Source organism: Rutilus rutilus (genome assembly GCF_951802725.1).
Source record: "Rutilus rutilus genome assembly, chromosome: 20".
Taxonomy (NCBI): domain Eukaryota; kingdom Metazoa; phylum Chordata; class Actinopteri; order Cypriniformes; family Leuciscidae; genus Rutilus; species Rutilus rutilus.
Window position 1 is genome coordinate 1032205 of NC_140225.1, and position 12796 is coordinate 1045000.

At 41.6% G+C, this 12796-nt stretch overlaps 1 protein-coding gene across 1 annotated transcript in view; it reads right to left on the bottom strand.

Annotated features, from left to right (window-relative positions):
* The window catches only part of cfap46 (cilia and flagella associated protein 46), a 92372-nt gene that overhangs the window by 71044 nt on the left and 8532 nt on the right, over window positions 1-12796 (bottom strand). Inside the window, exons 6-14 of the mRNA XM_084392168.1 lie at window positions 11575-11698; window positions 11181-11269; window positions 8374-8623; window positions 6703-6716; window positions 5641-6432; window positions 4508-5218; window positions 2168-2267; window positions 1981-2076; window positions 562-752 (exon numbers count right to left, since the gene is read on the bottom strand). Coding sequence (XP_084248294.1) covers window positions 562-752; window positions 1981-2076; window positions 2168-2267; window positions 4508-5218; window positions 5641-6432; window positions 6703-6716; window positions 8374-8623; window positions 11181-11269; window positions 11575-11698 — 2367 coding nt within the window. The remainder of the gene's footprint in view (window positions 1-561; window positions 753-1980; window positions 2077-2167; window positions 2268-4507; window positions 5219-5640; window positions 6433-6702; window positions 6717-8373; window positions 8624-11180; window positions 11270-11574; window positions 11699-12796) is intronic.

Sequence of the window (12796 nt, forward strand, 5' to 3'; positions counted from 1 at the left end):
TTCACTGAATGAAGATGTTTAATATTCTTCTAAACATCTCTTTCTATGTTCCACAGAGGAAAGGAATGCATAAAATGAAGTAAATGATGACAGAAGTTTCTTTCACAGGAGAATCATTCCTTTAATGGCTCCAAAACCAGAGCTGAATAACTGCATAACTTCAGATTCCCAATGTTCTTCCTCAGTGTTTCTGTCTCGTTTCCCAGCAAACATATCGAAACATTCTTAAATCAAGATACATTTACTGGAGAAGCCAACAAGTGTTGTTTTACTGAAAAATGTCTCAAAATAAAGGGACTTAATGCTTAAAACTAGAAAAGAATATTTGCCAGAGGGGTCAGAAAAATAAACTTGTTTTGAATTCAAATTAAGTTGATTTTCCGGATCCCTTTGGCTGATATTTGTTCTTGTTTTAAGCATAAAGTCACTTGATTTTGACACATTTCTCATTAACCAAGACTCAACATCTTCAGTCATTTTGCTTCTTCTCCAGTAAATGTGTCTTGATGTAAGAATGTTTGTGCCGGAGAACGGGACAGAGCATGATGTGCCCACACACACCTGTCAGTGGCGTCCAGCGCTCGAGCGAGTGTGAGCAGAGGTTTCTGGACTCTCTTTCGGAGGTTGTGTTGGAGAAGCGGGAGACACGCGTTCCACAGACACACACACACCGCCTGACACACACCAGCGTCTCCTGCCTTCAGTGCCGCCTGCAGTAACGCATCCAGCCGCGCGATCACACTCAGCTGCAGCTGCAAGAGCCGAGACAGGGCGCACATGAAAACACACTTCTTTCATCAGAATGCATGTGGAACGTCATCTTTATCTGAGACAACGGCGCTCTTGTGGCCTTCGTGTAGTGGAGACAGTCATTGTTAAGCATGATGTTTTTGCCCGGCAATTAAGTTTTATTTTGGCTAATTATTGTAGAAGTGCAAGACTATTAAAATCATTTTCTGAACTAAAAATATTAAATATTAGATTATTAAAATTAAACGTAACATTAAAAAAAAAAAAAAAAATTTGCCATGGCAACTAACTGAAATGGATGTTTAAGTTGAAGTACTAAAATTACTAAAATGAAAACAAAAAGGCTATATATAAAAACACATAAAATTACTAAAACTTAAATGAAAACTAATAATATACAAATAAAAGGCAGACAATAACTGTATATAAATAATACTAAATACACAAACACATAAAAATACACGAAAAACAAATAAATGTTTTGTCACTGAAAAAATAACTTTTTTTTGTTGGTTTCCAATACAAATATCTTAAAACTTAATTGTGTTTCTCAATTAAACTGATCATGTTTTGTGTAAGATATTGTTTTCAGGGAATATATTGGACTTTTTTGTCTTCTCTCACTGGCAAATTGTTGTTGTTTTTTAGCAAAATAATTTTTAGATAAAAAAAAATATTTCGATATTTGTACTAGAAAACTAATGCATTACTATGAGCATAATGTTGTTACAGTATTAATTAATCTCTGTTAATGTTAGTTTGTTTGTTCATGTCATCTCAGGTCCATTAAATAATTAAAAGTCAAACTGACTTTTGATTTTAATAATGTATTAGTAAATGTTTAAATACACATTACCAAAGAAGCTTAAGTTGTAAGTTGATAATAACTAATGCAAACAAATGAAACCTTATTGTAAAGTTTCACTGTTAAATTGTCCGGTTTATAAATGCTGTTGGCAAGCATGAGTTGTTTTAAATGTGCTATAGAAATAAATAAATGGATGCATGAATATATGAAAAGCTCTGGAGAAGGGAAGAACTGTGGGATTAGATGGAAAAATCAGACCTCTAGTGCACATCTCTGCCAAAGTTGCTTATATTGTAAGGTTTGTGAATAAATATGAATATACTTTTCGAACCAAAAATACTTTCCCAATGCCTGAAACATAAACAACAGTCCACAGTAATAAAACATTGATGCCTTCTGGGCCTGAAAAAAGGAAGCAGCACCTCCACGCCGGATCTGGAGTAACTCTCAATCCCGTCTCGGTTCTTGTTAAGGTCGAGCTCACACTGCACACACTCCATCATCATGCGCTGACCGACCTTCAGGAACACAACACAAGACCTTTGAGTTTGCAAAAACAACAGGGAGCAAGGGTGAGTGAGCTTTGTGAGGAAGCATGAGTCTGTTTACGGTGATATTTGAGGCGCTGAGCTCCTTCAGGCAGTCGAACGCCATGTGATGTTGCTGTAACTGCAGGGAGAGGAACGCCAGCTCTAACAGGAACACAACCCTGAAATTAAGAGGAATAACTGTGATAAGACACACTCAGAGCAGATCCTAAAGGCCCTTTGTGTATCAGGTGCTTTCATACTAGAGAAACTGACAGAACAAACAAGAATAATGAAAGTTGTATTTTGAGGGGGTGAATCAGAAGCACAGACGCACAACGTTTCACATTGCTCATCAGAGTACGATGCAGCAAAAGTTTCTGAAGTTTTCTTCACATGATGGAGCATCACTTTTGAATAACGTTGCAATGCAACATCCCCATTGAAATCAATGGACTCGCAGATATAGCGTTAAGGTGCTCACAGAGAAACCCACGACATCAGGATTGTTGCTCTTAATATTCAGGCTTTGGTAGTGGACTAAATAAACATTTAGCAAATACACATTACCGTTCAAAAGTTTGGGCTCAGTCAGATGTAAAAAATGTTTCTCAGTTTCCACAAATATCTGAAGCTGCACAACTGTTTTCAACATTGATAATAATCATAAATGTTTCTTGAGCATCAAATCATCATATTAGAATGATTTCTGAAGGATCATGTGACACTGAAGACTGGAGTTACTTTTTTAATTAACTTTAATTAAATTAAATTTTGCCGAAAATTCAGCTTTGATCACAGGAATAAATTACACTTTACTATATATTCACATAGACAACAGATGATTTACATTCTAATAATATTTCATAAATTTTACATCAAATAAATGCAGCCTTGGTGAGCAGACTTCTTTCAAAAACTTTCACAAATCTTACTGACCCCGAATTTGAACGCTAGTGGATCTGCATTTTAAACATTCAATCTTTCTCTCTTCCAGGACCAAAAATATTGTTGTGTTTATTATCAGCACTGCAGTTTTGCCGTCTATCTCTTTAAATGCTCGAGCTCTTTAAAGCAGGATGATTCTAATTGACTGTCAATGCTTTTATCGTTGATTAGCTGAAAAATGTTACTCTGAATGTTATTCCAATGACATTGTTTCTCTGTGCAGTTATTGTTATAGCGCTGTGCCTATTCTTTTATATTTAGAGCAATTTTTAAAACTATATCTTTATCGTTATAATCCTTGGTGTGAACGGGCCTTGAGATTTGTTTACTGCAAACATGTAAAAAGAAATTCACCTTGTTTTTGCTAAAAACAAGAACAAATATCTGCCAATGCGGTAAGAAAACGTCTCGGCTATGTATGTAACCTTCGTTCCCTGAAGAGGGAATTCGCGCTGCGTCGAAACGCTGTGGGAACGCCTCTGCGTGATTGCGTCGTGAAGCACGTATGGAATCAGTCCAATGGCGTTAAGGAACGACATAGGCGGGTGACGTCATCGACCAGGAAACTAAAAAGCACACCTGAACCAAACGATGTCAGCTTCTGGTAGACTGAAGCAAGTCGATCATGGGCATGCCGGCATGCCGGGATCCCTTTCAAGGGAACTCGCACTGCATCGAAACGCTGTGTAAACGCTTTACCCACGACGCCATAGGAGCAAGTGTCCGTCTGTGTGAAGTCAGTGCACACATTCAGACGAAAGCACCTGCAACCCTGGAGTGGAGCCGAGGTCAAGGTTGAAGAACCAGCCTCCCGCATCACAAACATCTTGGAGGGAAACTCCTGAGAGTAATGCTTTGGAAGCAGCCATACTCCTAGTTGACTGGCTGACTCATAAGTAAGTGAGATAGCCTTGACCACCCACTTGCTCATCCTCTGCTTAGTTGCTGGGCACCCCTTTCTGGGGGAAGAAAAAAAAAAAAAAAAAAAAAAACTGTTCAGATTCCCTCCACAGGGCAGCTCTGTGGACATAAGCATCTAAGGCCCTAACTGGGAAGAGCAGATATAGTATCTCTTGGTCTGACGTCCGGAACGGAGGAGGACCGAAAGCCTGCAGTACTATAGGTCTTACAATATTAGTAGGAACCTTATGAACATAACCCGGTCTAGATTGAAGAAAAGCCTTTACCATATCGGGCGCAAATTCCAGGCACAGAGAGAGCTTGAATGTCTCCATTTCATTTGAGAGAAGTAATAGCGAGGAGAAAGACAGTCTTTAGAGTAAGAAACTTCTCAGAAACGTCCTCAGTAGGCTCAAAGGGAGTCAAGGAAAGGCCTTCTAAAACAATGGCCAAATCCCAGTCCGGCATGAGGCCTAAGCTTCAAAGTGCCACGAAGGAAACGGGTTAGTAGAGGGGTCTCCCCACGGATACACCACGTAAAGGAACGTGGTAAGCAGCTAAAGCCATCACGCACACCTTTAGTGTGGAGGGGGATAACCCTGCAGAGAATCGTTCCTGCAGGAACTCTAGTACTGTACCCACTGGGCAGATAATTGGGTCCAGCTGGTGCTCTCCACACCAGGAAGGGAATAATCTCCACTTTAAGGCGTAGAGTTTCCTCGTGGAGGGTGCTCTGGAGTGGAGGATGGTCTCAACAACCTCAGTTGAGAGACCTGAACTTATGAGCTGGGCCTCCTCAAAGGCCAAGCCCATGGTTTCTACAATTCTGGGCGGGGGTGAAGGATCAACCCGCTCGACTGAGAGAGAAGGTCCCCCCTGAGCGGAATCTCCAGAGGAGAGCCGTCGAGGAGAGAGACTAGGTCCGAGAACCATACAGAACGGGGCTACTAACAGCAGACGTGCCCCGTCCTGGCGAACTCTCTCCAGAACTCCTGTGAGCAGAGCGATCAAGGGAAAGGTGTACAGACGTAGCCTCTGCCACTTCTGTACCATAGCGTCAAGCCCAAGAAGGGCTGGCTGAGTGAGGGAGAACCAAAGTGGACAGTGTGTCGTCTCTTGAGATGCAAACAGATCTACTTCCCCTCGACTGAAGTTTGCCCATAGGAGCTCCATCACCTCAGGGTGGAGTCTCCATTCCCTGGGCCTCTGCCCCTGCCTCCACAGGATGTCTGCTCCCTGATTTATTATCCTGGAATATATGCTGCCCTCAGAGAGAGCAGTTTCCCTTGGGCCAAAAGGAGGATCTGGTGAGCCAGTTTGAATAAGGCGCATGACCGCAGACCCCACTGATGGTTTATGTAAATCTTTTGGTTCATGTGTGCTTTATAGTTTTCTGGTCGATGACGTCAACCGCATATGACATTCCGTCATGCCATTTGACTGATTTCCATACGTGCTTCATGACGCAATCACGCAGGGGCTATCCCACAGCGTTTCAACACAGCGCGAGTTCCCTTGAAATTGAATGATCTTTTTTTCCCTTTTGAGTTAATTTGTGTTCTTGTTTTAAGTGTAAAGTCACTTAACTTTGATACATTTGATAGTCATTTTGCTTCTCCAGTAAATGTATCTTGATTTACGGAAATAGAAAACATCTTTCATTTAACATCATGATGCTGCTGTGACAATGCTGAATGTTAGACGCACCTGTCAGTTAGTGGGATGGACGAGTCGTGATCCAGACAAACACTGGAGCTGGACAGAGGACTGGATTCAGGGATGTTAGGTGGAGCACTAAAGCTGTGTGTGATGGGCGGAGGACTGGATTCAGGGATGTTGGTTAGAGCACTAGAGCTGTGTGTGATGGGCGGAGGACTGGATTCAGGAATGTTGGGTGGAGGACTGGATTCAGGGATGTTGGTTAGAGCACTAGAGCTGTGTGTGATGGGCGGAGGACTAGATTCAGGGATGTTGGGTAGAGCACTAGAGCTGTGTGTGATGGGTGGAGGACTGGATTCAGGGATGTTGGGTGGAGCACTAGAGCTGTGTGTGATGGGCGGAGGACTGGATTCAGGGATGTTGGGTAGAGCACTAGAGCTGTGTGTGATGGGCGGAGGACTAGATTCAGGGATGTTGGGTGGAGCACTAGAGCAGTGTGTGATGGGCGGAGGACTGGATTCAGGGATGTTGGGTGGAGCACTAGAGCTGTGTGTGATGGGCGGAGGACTGGATTCAGGGATGTTGGGTAGAGCACTAGAGCTGTGTGTGATGGGTGGAGGACTGGATTCAGGGATGTTGGGTAGAGCACTAGAGCTGTGTGTGATGGGTGGAGGACTGGATTCAGGGATGTTGGGTGGAGCACTTGAGCTGTGCATGTGCATTGAAGGACGGGAGTCCTGGATGTCAGATGCCTTGGGTTCTGATGACTGCGTCAGCAGCAGGAAAACCTCCTTCAGTGCCTTCACCTCATCTCTCCTCAGTTCATTGACATCAACCATACTGTGAAGAACATGGAAACATTGTTTATCTAGCTCCAACAGAAGAACATGGCAACAACAAAATCATGGGTTCAATTCCTAGTGAAAAGATGAATACCGTATTTTCCAGAATAAAAGTTGTTTTTTAACATCTGAAACGTGCTGTGACTTTTATTGTAAAGTGATTTATATTACCCAACTTGTTTTCTTTCAATTAGCACAGGTTTTGTACTTCTTTTTGGAACTGATTGATTGTAGGCCTCACTGATCTGACCTCATGCAAATCGTTCACTCTGGTTTATCCACCTAAAAAAAACAGAGGTGCATGAGCTCAGATCAGTGAGGCTTACGATCAATCAGTTCCAAAAAGAAATACAAAAAACCGGTGCTAATTGAAAGAAAATGTCTCAGGTTGCAACTGTAACCTATGTTCCCAGAGAACAGGGACACTGCATCGATTGACGGTATTGGGGAACACCTCCGTGTGACCGGTGTTTGAAACGCTTATCAACTCACGACAATCGTACTGGCCGCTGACAGCCTATGATGTCACTACTATTGCGACCCAGAAGTATATAAGGGGCACCTAGAGAACTTGTCATCCACTTATCGTCTGAAAGGACTGTTCAGCAGGAATACCCGAGGCATGGTGAAAGACAAAGTGTCTCGTTCCCTGTTCTCAGGAAACACAGGTTACAGTCGTAACCTGAGACGTTCCCTTTCTTAAGGGAATTCGCAGTGCGTCGATTGACGCTATTGGAGAACGACATACGCACGCCACCATGCTGAGGGCAGTGCATGCCAAGAATGGCTGTGACAAACATCAGAAATGTTTCACTGAAATGCCAGAACCACTCCCCCTTCAGGTCACACACTAGGATGTCAGTGACATTATTCCCTACGGTCACTGCCCAAGCTTTAAGCCTCAAAGAGGCCTCGGATGAAACAAAGGCCTACCAAGGCTGCTCAGGCTTGGAACCAACAACTTCCAATGGAAGGGGTTCCTTTAAGGGAACATGGCCAGTGAGGAGCCTCATCCAGTCACTTTCTAAGGGAACGTTTTTTTTACGGTAAATAATGGCGCAAACACCAGTACATTGACTAGTGCAAACCTTAGTAAATCACCTTACATGATTCATTTAAATACTCTCCTCCCATAAATTTTTCACCTGAAAGGAAAATTCCTACAAATGCATATGCAATAAGGCCTGACACCGCCCAGGGGATACCTGCATCTCAGGGCCCTAACCTAACCACCTGCACCTCAGGGCCCTAATAAAATACTCCTATAAGAAACCCTAACCAACACACCCCTTAACACTTTCTAAACAGAGAACCAAGGTCTATTGTTCAACCTTACTAACTCTCGTAAAGGGTGGAGACCAACAAAGCTCATCCTGCTGCTCGTAAAGCGGTGACCTAAACACTATTCTCAGAATTAAGGCCTACCACCCTTAAAGCTTGAAAGGGCACACTCACTACCAAGCCCGACGCCAGACCTTCAGAAGGGATCCATATTGAAGGAATAACTCATCATAGGTCCAGCCTCAGGCCTGATGTAAAAAGAGTCTGGGGTGAAAGAAGTGAAGAGGGTGGCTGCTTTTCACCCAGAGAGGAAGGGGATCCTTCACTAATGTGCTGGATCTCCTCCCTCAAATCCTTCTTCTTCCTAGAGTCGCGTCTTCTCTGCGACCTGCTTATATCCTCAAATCCTCGAACCGGAACGGGCCAGGACCCCCCGGCTGTCTGAGCGCAGATTCGGACCTCAGTGAAATGCACGATCTAAATGCAGCTGAATGCGCCTTCTCCTTGCTGAACTTATCCACAAACCGCCTCAACGGAGGTGCCGAAAAGTTCAGACGGCGAAACCGGTGCATCGAGAAGAAAGCCCTTTTCTTTCTCCCCGATGTCAGCCAGGTTCAACCACAGATGTCTCTCCGTGGCCACCATCAACGCCATTGACCTTCCGATCATGGCAGCGGTTCATTTGGTGGCCCGGAGAGCCAGACTGTGGTGCGGCAGGGAAGAGACCCTGACCCTGGTCCAAATCCTTCAGCAGATCAGCCTGGTATGCTTGTAACACAGACATTGTGTGCAAAGCAGCACCAGCCTGACCCGCCACCATGTGTGCCCTGCCATTCAAGCGAGATGTCATCTTCAGTGGCTTGGAAGGCAGGACCGGAGCATTCAGTGTCGATGCCATAGTTTGCTTGCTGATGGCAATGAACGAGTGCAGAATACACATTTGTATTCGTGCCGAATGAGAGAAGAAAATGAGCCCGAGTTATAATGCCACTATAATTTATGTTTGAATTATATTTTCATTCCTGTTCTGTTGTGAATACCATTCAACTTAAAGGATTTGTTGTGGAGTGAGGAAAACTAAAATACATGTGGTTATAGTGTTTTTTTTTGTTTTGTTTTTTTAATGTAACAATAATATGTGATTTGTGCACTGATGCAACTTACCTGAGGTTTTTTTCTCTCAAAAATGCCATTTTGACCCAGAGTGACTAGTAGTCACGTGCAACTTAATTTCACTTTGGATAAAAACAAATATAACAAATGTGGAGAAAGTCTTATTGGATAGTGGCTCTTTGTGCTTTCCAATCCAGTGATTGTAGAGTTACAGTATGCATCAATACTGTATTGACAATGCACATTAATAATCATACCTGTCAACATTTGGTTTTCAAAATCCACGAGATTTGTGCGGGGACCGTTCGGCGCGACGGGGGTGGGGGTCTAGGTTGGATGTCTATCGGCTCGCTTTCGGGTTAAACTTTTCGCGACTGCGCAACTGGGTTATAGATTGCCAGGTTGAGGTGACAAACGGGTTGAAATTGTATATGGTGTGTGGATTGTGTGAATATGCATTTAATACAAGATCTGGCAACTGGTCAACATTAGACAAACATATTGGTCCGATTATTCATAAAGGAGTTTGGGCCATGCAAATTTCCCGGGGGAAATAACAAACCGGGAGGGGTCTGGAAGATAGGGCTACAAAACGGGAGAAACCCGGGAAAAATGGGAGTGTTGACAGGTATGTTAATAATGCTAATTTATTAATCTACCTGCTGCTCCAGGAGGATCAAATCAGCTGTGGAAACCTGAAAACTTGTTTTGTAGAGAATCTATTTCCAGTCCCAGAAATAAGATTCTCCAACATGGATCAGACCGGGCTTCTGTGAGAATTATTGTCAGAACCGTAGTTTGACAAACACATCTGTCTGAGACGTCGCCTGATCCCTGCTGTCTGCGGCTAAAAACAGATCTCCTAAACCAGACATTCACATGCAATGCCCTTGAAGGCTAACCTCAGGTCTGTGCCTCAGCTGAACTTCTGTATGGAAGAAACACATCGGTTCTGATGACGGATGTAAGCAGGTGCCGGTGCTTAAAGATCTGTAAGCATCCTGGATTTGTAACCCTGAAGATGCTGTGAATAGATGATGGGGCAAATTCCTCCATCCTTCTTTAAAACAAGGAACTGCACTGACTATAAACACTCTTGTTTTGTTGATTCATAGCTGGACGAGAGATTTACTGTTACTACCTCAGAAGACACAGAAGCCCTTGGTGGACATAATTGAGTTACCATGATATTGTGTATTTTATGCCACTCTTGACTCTTGTGACTATATTAAATGTGATAGGTGGGCAGAGGCTGCAACCATACGCACATCAAGACTTTCGACACGTCTTATTAGATTATATTAGACCCCGCAGTCAGTGTGAGTGACTGACTCGATGAATACACTTGATTCATCTGTAACTTTCTCTGTAGAATACAGCTGTAGTATTTCTCTGAGTTCACATCCAATGCTTTCAATTAAATGATGTGATGACAGACTGAGAGACCCACCACACCTAAACCACAGTGGCTCAACATCAGTAGCTATGTTCCCATCCACCATTTCCATTTTTAATTTGGTTTAATTCCCTCCAGAAGCGTCTCACACGATTGCGTTCCCAAACACCAGCATCCGAACGCAAGAGAACATGACAGCGTTTAGTGGGTTTCGTCTGACGCTCTGAGACACACTCATTTATGACGGAGGGGAAAAGAGCCAGATTGCTGCAACTTACAGTTTTATTATTGATATTCAGTGACAATTTCCCAGGAAGTGTTAATATTGTTCTCTTGAACACATGGGTTGACGATTTATGCGGCATAACTTAAATACACAACTTTGGATGGAAACATAGCTAATGCAGTTTGCTTTTTGAAGATAAAAATTCAATAAAAACATTAAGAATGAACCAAATTTAAAATAAAGTAATTTTCCGCAAAAAAGCTGTATGTCCTATATTTTCTTGTATCTTATCTATTTTAATATTCAGAGTCACTATACAATATTTATTCGTAGATTCAGAAGAGTGAAACAGAGACTCCAGGCTGCTGTCATGCATTAAACATGGTAAATTACTGTAAAATTGCTGAAATAGGTGATAAATGCAACATATTTATGTTTTACACAAGCTGTATATGTGAAAGCAACTTCTGTAACCCTTTCAAAACATTGATGTGTTTGTTTGAGCTGCTCAACATGTAAACTGGACTACCTGTTTGTCCAACCAGTGGCAGACAGGCCAACTTTTTAGGAAACCTGTTTGGTAACGATCATTATTTTTTTATAACAATCAAATATTTTAACATATGTGTTGTTTTCATTGGAGAAGTTAAGATGTGCAAACAGTAGCAGTTCAGGTAAAGTTACAACAATGAAATGCAGCTGTTCAAGACGTGAGAAATATCCTTCTTACTGTTTAAGCTTTTGGATCTTGTAGATCACGAGCAATTTAGGGTTTTCATCATTCAACTTTTCAGAGACATCCATGAGGTTGTGTCGAACCTGCGGAGGAAACACAGGAACTACATTTACATTTATGCACAATTGCATTCATTCAATTAGCAGATCATCTTACAAATATTAGCAGTACAGCAAGACCAAAACATATTGAGTAAATAAGAAGTGCCTTTATTTATGCTGGTGTATTAATAAGAACAACTAAATAAGATATAATCCAAAAGCACGGTAGTTCTGTGGAGAATAAAGATGAAAAAGAGCCCGAGCTAATGAAGAAGGTTGCAGCAGCTTGAGCACGATAAATAAACGGAAGTGACATGCAATACATAAGAGACTCCCTAAAGATTTACCTGAATGGAGAAAAGCCTGGGATAAAGCTCTGGTTTATGTGATTCTATAAAATCAGAGGTGACCTTGGCCATGGCAACTGCTTCTTTCCTCTTCCCAGCATCAAGAAGACATTCAACAAGGTGTCTGAATAGAAAGACAACATGAGATACGAGCCTTCACTCCATTCCCTCGGACACACATCTGTCTGTGTTTTACAGCAGGCCTTTGCCTATTTGAATTTCCAATGCAATCTCTTTGACAAAAGACTTTAGAGTCAAGGCAAAGAGTCAGATTCAATTTAAGATCAATGACAAAGATCGTATACATTTTATTAGAGATGAGTTTTCATTGTGCTCCAGGATCACATGGCTACGACAATAAAACGGTCATAAAAGAGTTTGATCACACCATAAGGATTTATATGAGTTGACCTAATAAGTATAAGTGGTGTAAAACACACTAGAACCCCAACATATAAATGAAGGTGCAGCACATCTATGAGATCTGAACCAAATCTTCTTCAAAGGTCATGACGGCCTCCAAAGAGCCAATGATGATTCCTGCTTGACTTTGCACCATTGAAAATTACATTAATGTAATGCAATTAATGTAATGCTATGCATAAAGAAAGTAAAACCGGTCTTCAGCACTGTGTTGTGAACATTACTCAACTGTGATTCTCAATAAATTCTCAGTCTTTTTTAAACCCACATTTTTAAGGCGAGATTTACAGATCAATGAGGTACAATCTTTAACTAAAATATGTCACCAGTTGATTGATCACAGTACATTAAGACAATTGTTTTGTATTAGAAGTTTTATAAAATGTTATGTTTAGAGATGCAAATGTGGAAATCTCTAAATTGAATAAAGCCTGGATCAAAATTCTTTTTACATTTTGGATTTCGCTTTTTATCTCTCAAGAAATAAAAAATACAGCCAGTTTTTAGGAATAAAATGTTATAAAGATCAGTTCATGATATATGAACAAACTCCTCTGTAAAAGCCTTCAGAATATAGATATGAATAAATCTGTAAAGGTCGGTGTATGTAAAGCTGCTGGAGATTTCTGATTTCTGCAGGACAAAAAAAAAAGATATGTAATGTAATCTACAGATGCAAATAGATAAACTCAAATAAACACTTAAAGTCCCCCTGTGGTGAAGATCCAGCTTTTAATGTTGTTTATGTGTCTATGTGGTGTTTTTAATGTGCTTTAAGACAAACCATGTGTAAGTTCAT